This window comes from Mycothermus thermophilus (genome assembly GCF_041956435.1).
Source record: "Mycothermus thermophilus strain CBS 625.91 unplaced genomic scaffold VTJ04scaffold_1, whole genome shotgun sequence".
NCBI lineage: Eukaryota > Fungi > Ascomycota > Sordariomycetes > Sordariales > Chaetomiaceae > Mycothermus > Mycothermus thermophilus.
This window is the reverse complement of record NW_027191427.1, coordinates 4,447,562-4,465,774: the sequence shown is the minus strand read 5'-3', so window position 1 is coordinate 4,465,774 and position 18,213 is coordinate 4,447,562. Positions and strand designations below refer to the sequence as shown.

The window sequence follows — 18,213 nt, the reverse complement described above, 5'->3', positions numbered from 1 at the left end:
GCTGCTAAGGCTCATATTGGTGGTTGATGACTGATGCAGAGATTGCGGATGGCTGCTGTACACATATGTATGTATGCTTCCGCCAGCTTCAGCCGCGACCTGGCCTTGCGAAAGCTGCGTGTTTCTATTTCTGCCTTATACTACTATACAGGGGCTGGCCACATACATCGGGTATCTATATCTATCTCTGACATCGGTTTGATGCTCCCTGCGTCGAGGTGGTTTCGGATATAAATAACGGTTATCTTCGTTCACGTTGGATACCCAATTACTAGTACTGTAGACTCTTGGGCTTTCTGTCGGTAATGTTGCAACGTCTACGTCTTGGAGGAGTCATGAACCACCATCTGACTGCCTGCGCCTTATTGTTGCCTTTGACTCGTTGCCCCGGTATGTGCCAGTGTCAAATCCTCCGTTGCAAAGTGATGAAGGCACGTCATGACAAGCAAAGGTTGCAACGACCCAGAGGGCGACGAGACACTAAGTAAACGCCGTCCAGGAAGGCCAGAGAGGGAGACATTCGAATGGGTTTGGCTCTCGAACTCCATCCTGCGGAATGCTTCCTTTCTACCGAACCAAGCCTATCTTTGGAGGAGAAAGCTGAGTGGACTTGCACGACTAGCACTCCTACGTCGGTAGTGGTAGTCATGTGCTAGGTGAATCCTTCAGGTATGGTAGGATAGTGGTAGTAGATCCAACCCACTGCCGTCCCTCCTTTTCCCAACCAACGCCAGTCAGTGACGTAGGACGTAAGGACACACCGGGCCGTTTCTCGGCCCACGGGATCATACACACACACACACACACACACATACATACATACAATACGTATGCACAAACGCTAGGACGATGGTTGGTGGCAAGTTCTTGAAAAGAGTGTACATACACACACAGCCCCGTGAGGCGAGTTGGTGGGCATTTTATCCGGATAGTGGCAGCTGCATCTGGTGATTTAGGGCCTGGGGCTAGTTCTTGTTGAGTAACGATATTTGTGTCTGCGTGTGTGTTGGGACTCTGGTTGGAGAAAGGGTTGCGGATATTGGTTTGTTCTTTAGGACTGTATCTTGTGGCGTGGTTGTATATTGTGTGGACTTGAGTCCTACGGCTGAGCCACGACAAAAGCAATGTCGAGTGTTGTTGGATAGGGAGTAAGTTATTCTGCAACGACATGCCGAATTAAACCACTAACCGATATCACAGTAACACTCAAGGATCGAACTCCTCCAACCCTGAGAAGTATATCGGTGGCGTGGTCGACAACGCCCTACTATGATACTGAGACAGTGATCAGCTTGACTCGAAACACAAGCTTTGCAGACCCGACAGCCGGAAGAATGTCGTCACCAGATCTACGGGAGCCAGCCCTGGGACGGAAGGTTGATCTGCTTTCTACCGGGCCTCGGTCGGCTTTAATTGCCGCTTCAGGTGCCTCCTCGGGGAGATAATCACTCCACAATTTGGTAGGTAACGAGGTGAGGGGGGAACCATCTCAGGGAACCTACAGCGTACTATTACCTGCAAGTAACAGAAATCGTGCAGCAAATCTTGCTTCCAGTGAGGCCCGGTAGGGCTTTTCATAGGTTGCCCGTCTCCAGGTGTTTGCAATATGAGGTGAGGGGTTCTTGCCACAAGCAGAGGACCTGGCACGTTGGGGGCAGATCTTCCAACGGCAAGATGGGCTGCACCGGGTCCTTGGCCCGGCATGTGTTTCGCACCAGGAATAACGGGCCTATATCGCGAGGTGCGTTTGGTCATGGCGAGGGAAATCTTGGTTCCAATCCCGAGGCCAGCCGAGTCCAAAGTTAGCTAGATGGTATCTAGATGTAGATCGGTCAACTTCAGTGTTCTGCACACAATATCGAACATATGTCGTTGGGATGTCTAGCGAGATGGTGGACACTTGTCACGGACGTCCGATCAGACGGAAACGCTCCGTCAGGTAAGAAACAACCTGGAAGTCCGCGCATCAAATCTTGGTCGGCTCAACGGGATCCGGCAGCCTGCGTGCGGAGGGCGCGGGTAAACCCAGGCTCAACCCAAAAAATGATGGGATGAACGCAATACTATATCATCCCCACACTCCCGAACTCGTGGTCTGGGAGCGCTTTTCCCCGCCGTCAGCGTGGCATCCGCCGGCCGAAAGTGCTCGGTTAGGACGAGTGATAGGCTCCGGGACGACGCCCAGCTTGCCAGTTGCTGGCGAGTCCGTCGGCCTGGCGCAGGGCGCTTGGATGCGGGATCCCCAATGTGTTGCAACCCACACCGGCCGTCCGCTGCAACCTCGCACGCATGTCTTTTGTGCACAGTTGGGGTCGGGTGGCTCTCTCTTTCGTGGAGAGACCGCCACAAAGCTTGAGCGGGCCGAAAGACGTCGTGTGTGTGTCAAAAGGAGGGATGGGTGGATGGTTGATGACCGACTTGGGTGGATTCCTGGTTTGGGGTGCTGACAGGCCATTGTCATGAGCACCACAGCAGCAGTAGTACATACCTACATACCTTACATAAGTACGGAAGCATCAGGTGCCGGGTTGAGAGTCGACGTCGTGTGACGGGCCACCCATGCAGTTGGGCCGATGACAGGCAGTCCTGCAGGTGACACCTCGGTCGAAATGCGAGGATGATTGGGATTTTGGTTGCGGTAGTTTTTTTGGGTGACGCAGGATCGTGCCTAGCATGTATAAACGGTACCTACGTCGGGAGCGGGAGGGTTCCATTCAATGTGATGTTGGTGCTGAAGAGGATGAGGGATACGTAGCGCTATGTAACTCGGGCGTACTCCGTACTCGAAGTCCTTTCAACGCCAACATGTTCAATGGAGAGGTACACTAACGGTTTGAGGGGCCTGAGCGACGACAACCAAAATGTCCAGGGAAGTGTCCGATACGTATAACTACCAAAACGGATAAAGAATGGATCAACAAGAAGCGAGTCCGCAACGGATGCGTGAGCGTTGGACCTAACCCAGGTTGACGACCTAGGGAAATCGCCAACAGTGGGGCTGAAGAGAAAATGAGCCCCGCTAGGAAGCCAGGAAGCCAGGAACTCTTCTGGAAACGAGCCGACTTTCCCAACTCTTCAACCTTCCTTCCAATTGGGTTGCTGCGGCCGGGGCCTGTCTTCCCTCTCTTGGCACGGAACCATGCCCAAGCCCGGGGGATCCCCCATGTCGAGCATCGAGGACAGGCACCACAGGAACCACAGGAACCACAGAACCGACCACCGAGCCCAGTAACCCGGCCGGGACCCTGGCCTTCTCCCGAACTCTCAACTGAATCTGCAGCCTCTCCCAGGCCGCACTCACTGACTTCGCCGTTTGGGGTTCAACCTTGTGTGTTGATGTCTTTTCTTCGCGCTCTGTCTAGTTCTCGCTTCCAAGGTTGCGCGCCCTGCTGAGCAGTCCTCGGCGCACCGTCGGTAACTAAGTAACTCAGGGCATGCAGCCCACGACACCAGACCGTCTTTCAGTTTGACTGAGCCTCTAATCTGCATCTTGTCTTTGCTCCATCACCAGACACACAGCCAAGCACCACTCGACCTTCGGCTCGACTTGGTTGAACTGCGCCGCCAGAGTTACTCCATACTAACCGCGTGCTTTCTATCTCACTGCCCATCTTCCGGAGAACACCTCCTTTCCCACGGCCGGCCTACCCATCTCTCTCGTCCACCCTCTGCTACCGGCGCCCGGCATCCCACATCTTGAATTATCTGCCACCCATTATGCGCGCACCCCTTGCCTTCGAGTCTGCGTAATCGTTGCCCAGATACCCGAGCCGACTCGTACCGCATTCGGTGTCATCATTACACACTTGACGTCTCGCCCGGATGCTTGCCGCAGAGGTGCTCAACCTCGATCCGTTGTGGACGTCCTCCTTGAGCCCCGTCTCGCATACGTCGCGCGACCGGATCAACCACCACCATCCCCGCCCGCCTAGTGACACGCCGGGCGCCAGGTCTCCTCGGCGCTCGCAATGTCGGGCTTTTTACAGAAGCTCAAAGGGGCCGGATCTGTGAGTCCACCCTCCGGCGCGGCCGCACTCTCGGTGTCTCGGGACGCCGGCGCAACGACACCCTCCCGTCATGCGACCCGCCGAGTCACCCTCGCCTCCTCCTCCTGTCACAAATCTCTTCTCGCGCCTTCTGTTTGCGTGGAACATGGAACAAGAACTAATGACATGGCTGCCAGAGTGCCGCCAAAACCGACAGCACCGCGTCCGCCAGGGGCAAGAAGGACGAACCTCCGGCCGAGTTATCCCCCGTCGAGAAGCTGTTGCACAATGCAGGCCCCATACGGGAAGACGGCAGCGACAAGTTCTTCGGCTTAGAGAACGTAAGAATGCGAGGAAGAAGAAGAGAACACCTACATCAGGAAACACGCTGCTAACCATACTTGCCGAGTTCAGTTTGGAAATACATGGTATGCGACAGCCGAGGCTTATACTCGACCCGCCCTCGAGGTCATGGCAAGGGACACGAGTCGCTAATCACTTCACGCCGCAGTTATTGCAATTCGATCGTTCAAGCGCTATATCATTCCAATTACTTTAGGGACAATGTCGTCAACTACCCCCCACCGCCACCAGGATACCAACCGAATGGCGTCGAGAGAAAGGTCAACGTTACAATACGGCCGCCGCCGCAGCTTCCAAATGGGACTTCCGCTCCGGCCATCAAGTCCCGGGGCGCGCAGATGGGTCCCTCCATGACGCCCGTACGACCCGAGGACAAGCCTGGCACTCCAGAATACAAGAAGAAGCAGGCCATGATTCGAGGTCCCATATTAGAACTGTCACAGGAAAGCGTGGGTCCCTATGGCATGGAGGAATGCACGTTCACGGGTCTCAAGGACATCTTTACGGCGCTCATCGAGAGCCAGTCCAGGACAGGCGTGCTCAGCCCCCAGAGGTTTCTTGACATCTTCAAGCGCAACAACGAAATGTTCCGCAACTCGATGCACCAGGACGCCCACGAATTCTACGGCATCGTGCTCAACGACGTGATTGCCAACGTGGAAGCCAACGCGAAGCGCATGCAAGAGCTGGCAGAAAAGGCCGCCAGGGAGAATGGCGTACCCCCAGACTCGGTGGTAGCCAAGTCGGATGCTGTCAGCCAGGGCGCGCGGGCCCCAGGAACCGGCTGGGTGCACGACATATTCGAGGGTGTTTTGACCTCGGAAACCCGGTGTCTAACCTGCGAAACGACATCACAACGAGATGAGACGTTCCTGGACCTCTCTATTGACCTGGAAGAGCATTCTTCTGTGACGTCCTGTCTGCAGAGCTTTTCGGCTGAGGAAATGCTCTGCGAGAGGAACAAGTTTCACTGCGACCACTGCGGCGGTCTACAAGAAGCCGAAAAGCGGATGAAGGTCAAGAAGCTGCCCAAGATCTTGGCCCTACATCTGAAGCGCTTCAAGTACACCGAAGATTACAGTCGTCTGCAGAAGCTCTTCCACCGTGTCGTCTACCCTTACCATCTTCGCTTGTTTAACACCACCGACGATGCCGAGGATCCCGACCGCATGTACGAGCTGTACGCCGTGGTTGTCCACATCGGAGGGAACGCCTACCACGGTCACTACGTGGCGGTCATCAAGACCAAGGACCGCGGGTGGTTGCTGTTTGATGACGAGATGGTGGAACCTGTGGATAAAAGCTTTGTCCAGAACTTCTTTGGCGACAAGCCAGGAATGGCGTGCGCCTACGTGCTGTTCTACCAGGAGACGACGTTCGAGAAGGTCCGGGAGGAACTAGACAACGAGGGCCTGGACCAGGCGCACCTGGCCGCAGAAACGGCAGAGCTTGCGTCGACGAAACCAGAACCTCTGTTGAACGGGACGACGACGCCACTGTCCAGGCTCAACACCCAGCCCTTACCACGGGTGGACGAGAACGAAGCCCTTGTGGCTCTCGACCAGACGAAGTCGGCAACCAGCGAGCTGGACGCCCCGATATCCAGCAGCAAGCCCTCCGCGCCGGAATCCGCCGCGAACGGGCACCCACCATCTCCCGCTCCGCCCGCTACGCCTGCAGCCGTGACCGAGGCAGAGAAGGCGACCACCGCCGCGCCGCCAAAAACCAAGGCGGAACTTGCTCGAGAGAAGAAGGAGCAGAAAGCGCGGGAAAAAGCAGAAGAGAAGGCCCGAAAGGCCGCCGAAAAGGAGCAAGCGAAGCTCGCGGCCAAGGAGCGCCAGGAAAATCTTCAGAAGGTGCGGGAAATCGCTCGGAGGGAACGGGAAGAGCTGCAGCAAGCCATCGAGGAGAGCAAAAAGACGGCCGCCGAGGAAGAGAAGCGGAAGAAGGATGCGGCGGCGGCGACGGACACGGCCACGTCATCCGAAGCAGGCGGTGGCGGAGATGAACAGCAACAACAGACCCCTACTCGCAACGGCTTCCTCGGCCTCGGAGGTAGGTCGAAAACGGTCTCGCGCAAAAACATGACCCGCAAGAGCCTCGCGTTTTTGCATATCGGAAGCGGCGGCAAAGAGGAGGACAAGGAAAAAGAGAAGGACAAGGGCGCCGAGAAAACAGATCCCGGCGAGCAAAGCGCGAGCGAAAACAAAAGCGACACCGGCGGTCACCAGTCAACGACGACAGCGGGAGGAGGAGGCGAGACAGACGGCAGCACCACGACGACGACAACGACGACGAGGAACGGAGTCATCCCCTCCAAGAAGGAGCCTCAGCCAAACGGAACGAGCAAACACGGCATCCACATGCCTTGGTCCATATCCAGGTCGGAAACTGCGCCGGTGGGGGGATTACAACAACAGCAGCAGCAGGCCTCCTCCACATCCGGGGGGAAATCGCATGCCGAGAAAGAGAAGGATGGTAATAATAAGGAGAAGGACAAGGACAAGGATAATAAACCGGCGCTCAAGGAACGGTTGACGTTTGGGTTGGGGAAGAAGAAGAGCAAGTTTGGGCTCTTGTCGTCGTCGGGCGGCAGTAGCAGCAATGGAACGGCAACGCCGGCAGCAACAGCAGCAACGGCGACCACCGCGACGACTCAGACCTAGAAGGGGGGCGGTTCTGGTGGCCGAAGTATTCGACGTGGTGGTGGTAAGGGTTTGAGAATGAGAAGGTGCTTGTTATGCGCTGTCGCGGAGGGGGGGTTGGATCAGCACCAGGTAGTAGGAGGAGTAGGAGGGTTGGACGGTTTGATGGAAGATTGGGATATTGTTGTTGGTGGTGGGAAGAATACCTAAGGGTTTGGTTGTTAGGTAGTAAGGTTTAGGAGGAGGTATTATTTTATTACCCTCCCTGGACGGGCTGGGAGGAATGGATGGATTGGTTTTGATGATGGAAAGGTGGAGTAGGGAGAGAGGGGAGTTTCAGCGACCCTCAGGAGTTCCGGACACTCATACATACAGACCAGACAGACCCACTGTCCTCGACCAGTCAGTCCATTCCATGATGATTGAAGAGGCGTTTCAGAGAGGAATGGATGCTTGAGGGGGAGGGGCCGGGGGCGTTGGTTCTTGTGGTTGTCGTGTTGTTTAAACAAACGTTTGAGAGGAGCAGAGGCAGAAGTAGGATTGGCGAGGTAATTATAGATGTTGATTGTTGGTTTTGATGGTGGAGAAAAGGAGTAAGGGTTTTATTGTTGTTTTTCTCTCTGTTGTTTCCCTTTGCTTTTGGACAACGGAGTGCTGGTTCTGGGCTACTAGGAACGAACGAAGGGTGGCTTGAGCTTTGATTTGAAGGGTGGTGGTTGTTTGTCTGTACATAGTGTATAACTCGGTCTGTTGTTTAATTGCTGTATGTACATATCTTGGTACATATCTTGGGACCGGAGGTGCATGAGGTGATAATAATGGTGATAATAGGCAGGGGTGAGGAGTATTTGGGGGAAGAAATAATATCTACCTGCCTGCCTCCATAAACTCGCCATGTCTTGCTAAGCCGTCTGCTGTGTTGGGAATCGAGAGTTTAAGTTGTCAGGTTCCTGGATACTGGTCCATTAAGCAACACAGCTGGGAGCAAGAGCTCATGGTTATCGTTTCCCCCACATAAGATGATGATGGTTGTTTATTGAAACATGTCCGGATAGAAGCACTGAAGAGATAAAGAAGATTGTGTTACATTCGTGTCTAGGTATTAATCCGTCAATCTCACGACTCTACTTCTGGTGGTGGAGGACGACCTTCCAACCACCCACCTCCATCCACCTTACCCTGTTTTTCCTTTCCTTCCCTGCCTTCGAGAGGGTCACCCAAGAATAAGCTCGTAGACTATAATCAAGGTGTTGATTATGATTAAGGGAACTGTTGGCATAGTATTCAGTTGGTTAACCCCTAGTTCCACTCCGGCCGAGAAGACGAATGTTAAGGTGGGAAAAGGCAATCGAGACCAACTCACCCCGCATGACTGTCCGCACGCTTGCAATCAACTGTACGATCCGGTACTTGACGCTGCTGTCGAGATCCTGGCCGAAGCCGCGCTGGTATGTGGTTGGGGAGAGACCAACTGTGGTGGAGGGAGAAGGGTTGTTAGTTGCGCGAACTACTTCATTGATTCATCCATCCAAGATGGGAACTAAGACGAGAGGTGGAGGTGTGGCAGAAGTTGCGCTGGGGTTGAGAGAGAATGTAGCGAACGGTGTAAGGCGTGTGGGTGTGTGTTGTGCGACTTCTTTTGTGTATAGGTTGGTGGCAGTCCCCGGATAGGGACAGAGGGGGCCAACATACCGCGCGCCAGGAAGCGGTCTTCGGAGGGGATGCAGATGGCGTTAAGGAGGAGGACGGTGACTGTGGGAAAGAGGGACGGTTAGCGAAGAATGATACGGCTGGGTTGAATGATCTAGTAGGGGGAAGTACTGTATAAGAGTTTCCCGAGAATGGACATGGTGATATGGCGGCCCGGCTAGCGGGGCAGTGGTATGTTGTCGGCGAGGAAGGTTGGTGATGGTGATGATGGATGGGTGTGTCTTGGGAAGTTTTGGAGGGCCAAGCTCTTGTAAGTCGGCCAAGTCCAGCCTTGTGCTTAGTGGGCGTCGTGAGGAGGCAATGCGCAAATCGGCCGGCTTGTTGACATCGAAATCGTCGAGTTGTCGTCGTTGTCGTTGTCGTCTGGAGCTCCCTGAGAGCACATGCCAAGTCCAGCGCAACACAAGAGGTGATGTTGAAAGCTGGCCGGCAGCCGCGCCGCCGTTGGATGAGCTAGTCTTGAAACGGAAGGCGGTGTAGACCCCTGAGGCTCTGAGGTTTCTTGTCGCGAGTTCGTTGTTGCGGACATGGGAGCAAACTTCCAACAACAGAGTCAATGGGATTCATCTTGTGGCAGGAGCAATCTACAGTACATAGTTTCCAGGTTCAAAGGGATCACCAAGCTCAAGGAGAAACGTTGAATCCAAATTTGCATCTGGAAGCCCACTCATGTCATCTGCGTTACAGAAGCATCCTCATTTCAACATTCTCCGACAGATCACAATGTGTTTTTGATGTCTTGCCATCCAATTCCGGCCATTCCAAGCATACTACTATATTTCTTGATCTGGTTGAGACTACCATCTGTCTGTTTCCTTCTTCGGCCATTTCGGCCATCACAGAATGCCGTCACTTCGACTCCTGGGACACGACTATACCATCTCCACGCACTCTGAGTAGCATCGATATGAGCCTCCCTGGCCTTGACCGGATTAATAGTACTCCCGCCCAGTATCCCCACCCGCCTACCCCGGTTTCCGGTCAACGTCTCGCTGCTACCCCGGCGGTACCTCACCGTCGGTCAGGGTCAGGTGAACTTCCAAGACAGACTCCAGACAGCATGTGGACCCTTGGATTCGGACAATGCCACAACTTTCTCCTCTCCATTCTTCTCCAGTTTCTCCCAATTACCCGGCAGCCTTGTCCTGGTTGGCGCGGGTCTTCAACAGGCTAAATTCTAGGCACGGCCGGATACCGGGTCAAAGTCCATGTCGACCGTGAGGCCGTGACAACCTTGACGTCTGATGGTGTCTTTCGGAGCTCTTCCCTATATTCCATGGGGAATACTCGCATCTTCAGCCGCCTTTGTCCGGCAGACAGTTCGGGATGGCGCAGATGCTGTACTTTGCAGTACCGACCTGTCGTCTGGGCATGGCAAACGTTACCCCAATATTTTGTCATCACTTGGCATGTGAACGGCCATATCTCGAGTGCAATGGGTGGAACCCAAGACGACTTCTGCCGCCCTACGGCACTAGTCATGGCAGAAGACTTTTGACGGCGGTGACCGTTCCAGGTCCAGGATGGGAGGGCCCCAACGTGTGGATTCCAGCATCCCAGGCTATCCGTTTCAGCCGCGAAAATGGACATGTCGAAGCATGATCAGGGAAGATCCACAGACGACAAGATGTTCGCTGGGGAAGAAAAGGGGAAAAAAGTCGATCTATTTTTTTCTTCGTTGGACCCACGGCGGTCGGCAGGCTCGCCCGGAGAGGCAGTTCCATGCATGCCAGAACGATGGCGAGTCTCGTTATGCCGCAGGAAAACAACGAGACGGTTGACCATGACGCTGTGTGAATGGCACACTTACACACGAGACGACAGCCGAGAGGGTAGAAGAAAGGCCGTTGCGAGCTTGGCGTGCTGCCGGCTCCGAGTGCGACGTCTCGCATCCAGCCCTGGGATGCCGCACCGTATGGTGCCGTATGACGATGGTGCGGGCCGGGATGGACGGTTGGGAGGGGTTGGAGCAAGAAAGAAGGGGAGAAGAGGGGAAAACTGGCGACTAGGTTCACGTTGCTGGAGATACTGCCTAGGTACCGCCGCGCGGGACGGCAAGACCCTGTTCGTCCGGCATCCGTGAGAGATCAAGCCGATGCGCGACTCGCGGAAAGCGGCACCACAAACCCACTCATCCCATCCCATTCTGAGGTGGGCTCCTCTGTTTTCCCCGAGCACAAGACCGGAGGAGGAGGTGGCGGAGGGGAGGGGGAGGTAGGTATGGTCCTATAAGTAACCTCCACGGCCCCTCCATCTCTCACGGCTGTTGCTTCACATTCCACTCGTCCTCACACAACAACACTCGTCGCCGTCCTGTGAGTTGCCAGTCCCCAAGAGCAAGCACCACGCCGTGTACCATTCGCCTCATCACTGACACCGGGTCGCCCATACACACAGAGAATCGAAAACACCCTGCCCACTCTTCCAACCACCACACCAATATCCGTCAAAATGGTCAACGTTCCCACCATCAAGCTCAACAGCGGCTATGACATGCCCCAGGTGGGCTTCGGCCTCTGGAAGGTCGACAAGGAGATCGCTGCCGATGTCGTCTACAACGCCATCAAGGTCGGCTACCGTCTGTTCGATGGTGCTGCTGGTAAGTTGCCGATCTTCCCCCACCCAATCGCTCGATCCCTCCCCAAAATTAGCTCGTCATGAGGACAGTTGGTGGGTTTGGCGTGCGGTGTGTGCCAATTGATCGATCTTGGTGGACTGGGTCGCCGAGCAGTGAGGGGGAGGGGTTTGGTTTGTTCCAGGAAGAACAATACCCCGCCTGCTCACTGCGCCCCTCGTCCATCTGTCTCCACCTGCAACCTCTACGGATGCAATGGAGGGGCTCGAATTCTGCCGGAACCACCCCCCTGTCCTGTCCTCCAACGAGTGAGCTCACCATGGCATCGGCTGGTACCGGCTGGTCGTGCATGCGTTTGGGGTCTGGTGACGCAGGTCCCAGTGGGGCGTCACGGAGATGTATGTGGGATACAAACTCAAGTGCTAACTGGCGCATACAGACTACGGCAACGAGGTCGAGTGCGGCCGGGGCATCAAGCGCGCCATTGACGAGGGCATCGTGAAGCGCGAGGAGCTCTTCATCGTGTCCAAGCTCTGGAACACCTTCCACGACGGCGACAAGGTCGAGCCCATCGTCCGCAAGCAGCTGGCCGACTGGGGCATTGACTACTTCGACCTGTACCTGATCCACTTCCCTGTCGCCCTCGAGTACGTCGATCCCTCGGTCCGCTACCCGCCCGGCTGGCACTATGAGGGCGATGAGATCCGCCCTGGCAAGGCCACCATCCAGGAGACGTGGACCGCCATGGAGGCCCTCGTCCCCAAGGGTCTCGCCCGCAGCATCGGCGTCTCCAACTTCCAGGCCCAGCTCATCTACGACCTGCTGCGCTATGCCAAGATCCGCCCTGCTACCCTCCAGATCGAGCACCACCCCTACCTCGTCCAGCAGGAGCTGCTCAACCTGGCCAAGCAGGAGGGCATCGCCGTGACCGCCTACAGCTCCTTCGGCCCGGCCAGCTTCCTCGAGTTCAACATGAAGCACGCCGTCGAGCTGACCCCGCTCATTGAGAACGAGACCATCAAGGCCATCGCCGCCAAGCACGGCCGCACCCCCTCGCAGGTGCTGCTCCGCTGGGCCACCCAGCGCGGCCTCGCCATCATCCCCAAGACCACCCGCGTCGAGCTCATGGAGTCCAACCTCAAGAGCATCGAGTTCGATCTCACCGAGGAGGACATCAAGACCATCTCGTCCTTCGACCGCAACCTGCGCTTCAACCAGCCCTCGAACGTGAGTTTTTTTGCTGCCTTGGATCCCCCACCACCAATCTCTCCAACATATAGCATATACTGACTTTGATATCTTTCCCAGTACTTCCCCACCAACCTCCTCTGGATCTTCGGTTAAGCGGTTCCCACAGAGGGCCGAACCACTCCTGCGCGGCGGGCGGGCGCAAATCCCTCCCTGGTCTGCATCGGCAGGCCATAACCGTCTAGTCTTGTGTGTCGTCTGAGGACTACATACAAGACCTAGACTCCTTGTGCTCTCTGATCTTCATTGAATCAGAGAGCGGCCGGTGGTTACCAGTCCATGCGGGCCTTTGTTTATGATGTTTTGGGTTATGTGTGGGACACCTGGAAGGGAACAAAAAGTGGATGGATGGATGGAGAAGCAGGCAGCAAGTATATATCCTCGGCGACAAGGTGATGTGGTGGTCATGTAAGAGGCCAACGACATATGTGAGGCGTTGCTATTTAGCTGCTTGATAGATCGATGAAGGATTGCGAAATGGGATTTTAGCGGTTTGATTTTGGTTTGTAAAAACAAGGCCTTGATGCTTGTTTTGCAGCGTGATGAGTAAGTGTGGTAGACATGTGACATGTCGTAGGTAGATGTGATGGTTCCTCTCCCGTGTTACTTCTCTTGTCCGGTCCAACATCTTCCATAGTACGTGTTTGAAAAGTGCCACCAGCCATTATCTAGGTACCTAGGTAGGTCAGGTCGTTGGTGATATTGCTGCTGCGTTGTTTTCTCTTTTCGGCACTCCACGTATGTTCAGTACCTGCCCGACTAGAGATTTGGAGCATGGTCAGTGAACCAAGAACCAGTGTGTCGCCGTGCGTGGCCAGGTCGAGCTGCTGCTTTGTTTAACAGCCATCATAGGATCATAGGGCCCGAAAACCTGGAAGCGCCTAATCAGACAACTACCTCAACGTCCCCGCGAGACACTGTTCTCTTGAGCTTCACTACCCCTCGTCACCCGCCTCGAATTGAACGTCCAAATTACCACCTAATTATCTATCTCCTACCCAACCAGCCAGTCAACCAACCAACCAGCCCGCCAGCCTGCCTGCCACCATGTCCGAGACTGCCACTACGACCAAATGCTAAAATGACCAGTCTCCCGCGCCCGGGGCAATAAGTAACTGGGTTAGTAGATAGGTAGAGGTAGTGATTATACCCGCTTGCGTCGGGGTCGGTCGAAAACCCTGAGTTTACTCCCACCGCCGCCGGTACTTTCGATGTGTATGTAGGTCAAGTAGGCACGTAGGTATGTGGGCATGATGAACCCATGTACTTTACAACGATCCTTCTCGAGGCCCTAACGCCTTCCCTTCTTGGCCAACCAACAAAATAGCTCGACAATGGTGATACCGCCGCCCCATGGCCCATCCATCACATGAACCAACAAACGCCAAAATCCTGTCACCGGAGACCCCTACCCCCTAACCCCCCTTTGTTTGGCTATGACGGACGTACAAACGCTACAACAACCTGGTCAGCAACTGAAAAATAGCTCGGACACCACCAACAGAGCAGGAGAGAAAGGAGAAGAGGGAAAGACTCACTAGCATCAATCTGCCTCACCTGCGGCAGCGCCAGGCGCACTTTATTCCTATACAGCGCGGGCGCGCGCGTCTGGAGGGGGTTTCCTTCGAAATACACCGTGCTGAGTTTTTCTTTATCCTTGAGCTCCCTCTCGACCTCGGCGAAGTCGGATATCTGGTTGTAGCTGGCCCAGAACTCTTCCAAGTCCTTGAGCGGGCCCAGGCCTTGGATGGAGGTGATTTTGTTGTTGGACACGTCAATGACGCGCAGGCGCGTGTTGTGTTCGATCCCTTGCAGGGACTCGAGCGCGTTGTGGGAGATGTAGAGCTCCTCGAGCTGGGGCGCCTCGCGTAACGGGGAGAGGTCGCGGATGCGGTTGGCTTGGATGGAGAGCAGGCGGAGGTTGGTGAGCGGGGCGAGGTTGGCGATGGCGGTGATTTTGTTCTTGGCGACGTAGAGCTCTTCGAGGGATGTGAGGGTTTCTAGGTTTTCGATCTGCCGGATGCGGTTGGAGCCGAGCTCCAGCATGCGCAGCTTGGTGAGGCCGCTGAGGTTTTCGATTTTGGAGAGTTTGTTGGCGATGAGGTAGAGCTCTTCGAGGTTGGTCAGGTGGGAGATGTGTTTGATGTGTTTGATTTTGTTGAAGGAGAGGTCGAGGCAGGTGAGGTTGACCAGGTCGTCGAGCCCGCGGATGTGCGAGATGAGGTTGTCGTAGAGGTCGAGCTCCTTGAGGGTGGGCGCGAGCGGGGAGAGGCCTTCGATTTCTTGGATGAGGTTCTGGCGCAGGCAGATGCGCGTTACTTTGGTGAAGCGATCGAGGCGCAGGGCAGGTATGGAGCGGATGCGCGAGTGTGTGCTGATGATCTCTTCCGTGTCTGGGTCCTCGCCATCCAACAGGTCTGGAGTTGGAGTATATGGTCAGTAGGATGGTTCCAGGGGCCGGTGGCCAGATGATACTGGGACTGCTTACCCTCATCCGCGGCGATCTCCTCGCCAGGGACCACATTGTCCTCGTCCGAGTATTCCGGATCTGAAAGAGCCTCTGGGTTCGCGAGCGTGGTGCTCTTGGGTACCCGCAGTTTCCCGTCCCAGCCTTTGCTGTCCCTAAGGCCAGGGCTGGCCTCTCCCTCGTGCCTCGGAGGAGTCGGTTGCGCATCGACAAGCTCGATATGGTGTCCTGGCGACCGGGGTTCTGGGGACCGGGCTTCTTCTTCTGTCGGACCGGGAGACATGGTGGCGATGTTCCGGGGTTGAGTTGGTGTACGCTCTAGGAAACTTGGGACTTGAACGGTGAAATGCGCAGGATCTGGTGTTTGTGTTCTGCAGTCTTGATCCGAAGGAGGGCGGGGTCAAGTGCTCGGAAAGTCAGGCTGACAGGGAGGTTGTTGGCTGTTGGTTGACGGCGGGTTTGTAGGAAAGGCAGAAGACGGGGTGAAATTTAGGTCGCAATGGATTGTTCTTCTAGAAAACCGGCTTCGCTGTGTAGCGTCAAATCATCAAAGGAGGGGCCAGCGACATGCGCCAGAAGTTCGAGGTGCTCAGCTGCCCACGCACCAAAGACGTCAAGCAAGTGGGGCATTTCTCGAAGCTGCAGTGGTCCCACCTCCCCTGCCCAAGTCCACGGCTCCAACTGGACACGTGAAGTAATGGGCTCACCTTCTTCACCTTGATATTCTTTTATGACATGCAGGAGTAGGTGCTTGTATTCATATTGAGGGAAAAGCCTCTATGTAGGGCCTGGAAACGTATTTGGAATTTTTTTTTTGATTTATTTTGCTCAATCAAGTTTTGTCCGAAATGTTTGCTTGAAACTTACCTTCCACTTCCTGCTCGTTCCCTCCCAGCGTATGGAGTATATCACCTGGACACATTCTGAGGCGAGGTGTGACTTCCTCGATACACTACCCGACATCCACTCATCACCTCACCGTCAGATCAAACCTCGCAACCCAAATCTCCGCCCAACCGGCCCGTGTACAACCCGAATCTACGGAGCTGCCGGTCGGCCGATACGTTGAGCCAGGCACAGTTACCTTGCAGCCTTATCACGGGATCCGGACGAGTGGCATGCGAACACATTGACACGAGGCGACCACCATGGCCAAACGGGAATGAGATCCTCCCGATCCTGTTGCAGGGCGAATAGTTAATTATCCTCTTGAGATCGAGGCACGCCATTTGACTTTCAGGTTCCCGATCGACGGGGATTCGGCCAGATGGGGCGCCGCTGGCCAATACTGGGGACATCCAGCACCTCAGCCATCTGCGTCCCTGGACGGTGCATGTCACGGCGGCTGCAATTGTCGCAGCGATGTTGGCTATCACATTCGAGTCATGATCGAGTATGGTTGATATCGATACAGCCCTGGGCGTCTGGGAAGCGGCGCAATGTTTGGCCAGCAACACACCAAACCCCATGGCCGACGGCGGTATTGTCCAGATGCGGCACCGCCAGTCGGGCCATTCACATCCCGACGTTCCTCCTGCCGCCCATCGTTTTCACAGGATTGCTCATCGCCCTGTGGACTTGGTATGCCTGCCATCCCCGGCGTGAGCGGCGAGTCACTTTCACCGAGCACCCGTGCATGCATGGTTGACTGACGCGGTTTGGTGGTTGGAAACCACTAGGAAGTGTTTCATGATGGTCGTGTTCCAGAACAAGATCATCTACATGCCATTCTTCCCGCCGACCTCTCGCAGCGAGACCATCGAGAACTGGGAAAGCATGTGCGGCGGGGTGAAGTGGGTTAAGGAAAAAACCATGTCGGCGGATGGTAAGGAGCTTGCTCTTGCTGTGACTACTGTACCATTGCCGAAGGGAGGACGACAACAGTCCTCACCACCGCTGGATGGGCAACCCCCGAAGGCACACGTCTACGTTCTTTACTTTCAGGGTTGGTCATTCACCTGTGACACCCCTTGTTCTGTGATGGGCTCGTAGGCTGATATGTTGGGCAAACCCCAGGCAATGCGGGATCCATACCCCCAAGACTGCCCGATATCTCTTGGGTACTACGGGCCGTCAGCGACAGCAAAACCCACGACCTAGCCCCAACGGCGTCAGAGCTGACGTTTGTCTGTCTGAGCTACAGGGGTTACTGGACGTCGCGTGGCCGGCCCTCGGAGCGGGGGCTCAGGCTCGATGCGGAGGCAGGTGTGCGATGGATCGCCGAGCGACACGAGCGAGCATTTGGCAGCGGCGACGGCGGCGCCACTCCCGCTGTCAAGTCCATCCTCCTGGTCTGGGGCCAGAGCGTCGGGTCCGGGGTAGCCACCAACCTTGCCGCGACCGGACGGGTTCCTCCGAACATGCCCGTCCGTGGCCTCCTGCTCGAGACGCCCTTCGTGTCCATCAAGGCCATGCTCCAGACGCTGTATCCCCAGAAATGGCTCCCGTATCGGTACCTGGGGCCGTTCCTCCGGAATCACCTGGATAGTTGGGGAAATCTGGGCCTGATAGACCGGGCTGCGAAGGAGAAGGGAACGTCGCCGCCGATGGTGTACATCCTCGAGGCGGAGAGAGATGAGCTGGTGCCGAAAGACCAGAGCGAGAGTTTGTATAAGCGGTGCCAGGACCTCGGCATCCCTGTTGAGAAGGGGGTTGTGCCCGTTGCGTTCCATCAGCAGGCGATCGCGAGAGGGGATGGGAAGAAACTGGCTGCGCAGGCAATATTGAAATTGACACAGCGGGCATTGGAGGATGCTTGATGCTTGCTTTCCCAATAGTTTGGAGTCTCCATTTTCAAGAAAAAATTTTCGTTGTGTTGAGCGGCAGTGATCTGGAGTGGATGCAACTCGAAGTCTGTCGTTACCTGTGCCCCTGTTTGAAGCGCTCCCGGATACGGACCGAAATATCCGGAGCTCCAGTTTAGAAATCGAGGATGATGACCCGAGTGAAAGGGACGCTAAGGTTATAGCGTTGGGGTTGACGTGAACTAAAGGGGGACGGGTTTATGGAAGGGGGTGGCCAAATCAGGGGCATACTAAGTAGGTCTGATGCCCGCTCAGAGAGGTGAGTCCCCTGAAGTTCTTTTTTGGAATGAATCTCCATGCGTGAATGTGAAGACGGATCAACTCAACCGGTGGACGACTGACCAGCAAATGGGAACGGTCCCAGACGAGCGTTCGCTCCGTCCAGGTGTCCAGGTGTGTGTTTTTCTGATGGCAC

The 18,213-nt window shown here is 55.5% G+C and overlaps 8 protein-coding genes across 8 annotated transcripts; 4 read left to right on the top strand and 4 right to left on the bottom strand.

The window, feature by feature from the left end:
* Nucleotides 1–3,139: 3,139 nt before the first annotated feature.
* VTJ04DRAFT_1671 (uncharacterized protein) lies at nucleotides 3,140–3,932 on the top strand (the record flags this gene model as incomplete). The annotated part of the gene is made up of 3 exons (XM_069359384.1): nucleotides 3,140–3,228; nucleotides 3,512–3,569; nucleotides 3,621–3,932. 3 exons carry the CDS (start codon nucleotides 3,140–3,142, stop codon nucleotides 3,930–3,932), a joined length of 459 nt encoding a protein of 152 aa, XP_069224279.1.
* A 36-nt stretch (nucleotides 3,933–3,968) lies between these two features.
* VTJ04DRAFT_1670 (uncharacterized protein) lies at nucleotides 3,969–7,015 on the top strand (the record flags this gene model as incomplete). The annotated part of the gene is made up of 4 exons (XM_069359383.1): nucleotides 3,969–4,007; nucleotides 4,184–4,327; nucleotides 4,401–4,414; nucleotides 4,498–7,015. The coding sequence occupies 4 exons, from the start codon at nucleotides 3,969–3,971 to the stop codon at nucleotides 7,013–7,015; spliced, it is 2,715 nt and encodes a 904-aa protein (XP_069224278.1).
* Nucleotides 7,016–7,087: 72 nt separating this feature from the next.
* VTJ04DRAFT_1669 (uncharacterized protein) lies at nucleotides 7,088–7,365 on the bottom strand (the record flags this gene model as incomplete). Its single annotated transcript, XM_069359381.1, has 2 exons — nucleotides 7,088–7,200; nucleotides 7,266–7,365. The coding sequence occupies 2 exons, from the start codon at nucleotides 7,363–7,365 to the stop codon at nucleotides 7,088–7,090; spliced, it is 213 nt and encodes a 70-aa protein (XP_069224277.1).
* A 921-nt stretch (nucleotides 7,366–8,286) lies between these two features.
* VTJ04DRAFT_1668 (uncharacterized protein) lies at nucleotides 8,287–8,843 on the bottom strand (the record flags this gene model as incomplete). Its single annotated transcript, XM_069359380.1, has 3 exons — nucleotides 8,287–8,465; nucleotides 8,687–8,746; nucleotides 8,816–8,843. 3 exons carry the CDS (start codon nucleotides 8,841–8,843, stop codon nucleotides 8,287–8,289), a joined length of 267 nt encoding a protein of 88 aa, XP_069224276.1.
* Nucleotides 8,844–11,155: 2,312 nt separating this feature from the next.
* On the top strand, nucleotides 11,156–12,623 carry VTJ04DRAFT_1667 (uncharacterized protein; the record flags this gene model as incomplete). Its single annotated transcript, XM_069359379.1, has 3 exons — nucleotides 11,156–11,303; nucleotides 11,719–12,506; nucleotides 12,588–12,623. The coding sequence occupies 3 exons, from the start codon at nucleotides 11,156–11,158 to the stop codon at nucleotides 12,621–12,623; spliced, it is 972 nt and encodes a 323-aa protein (XP_069224275.1).
* Nucleotides 12,624–12,770: 147 nt separating this feature from the next.
* On the bottom strand, nucleotides 12,771–13,097 carry VTJ04DRAFT_1666 (uncharacterized protein; the record flags this gene model as incomplete). Its single annotated transcript, XM_069359378.1, has 1 exon — nucleotides 12,771–13,097. One exon carries the CDS (start codon nucleotides 13,095–13,097, stop codon nucleotides 12,771–12,773), a length of 327 nt encoding a protein of 108 aa, XP_069224274.1.
* An 864-nt stretch (nucleotides 13,098–13,961) lies between these two features.
* VTJ04DRAFT_1665 (uncharacterized protein) lies at nucleotides 13,962–15,277 on the bottom strand (the record flags this gene model as incomplete). The annotated part of the gene is made up of 3 exons (XM_069359377.1): nucleotides 13,962–13,981; nucleotides 14,066–14,944; nucleotides 15,016–15,277. 3 exons carry the CDS (start codon nucleotides 15,275–15,277, stop codon nucleotides 13,962–13,964), a joined length of 1,161 nt encoding a protein of 386 aa, XP_069224273.1.
* Nucleotides 15,278–16,389: 1,112 nt separating this feature from the next.
* Nucleotides 16,390–17,753, top strand: VTJ04DRAFT_1664 (uncharacterized protein; the record flags this gene model as incomplete). The annotated part of the gene is made up of 3 exons (XM_069359376.1): nucleotides 16,390–16,575; nucleotides 16,678–16,939; nucleotides 17,011–17,753. The coding sequence occupies 3 exons, from the start codon at nucleotides 16,390–16,392 to the stop codon at nucleotides 17,751–17,753; spliced, it is 1,191 nt and encodes a 396-aa protein (XP_069224272.1).
* Nucleotides 17,754–18,213: the final 460 nt, after the last annotated feature.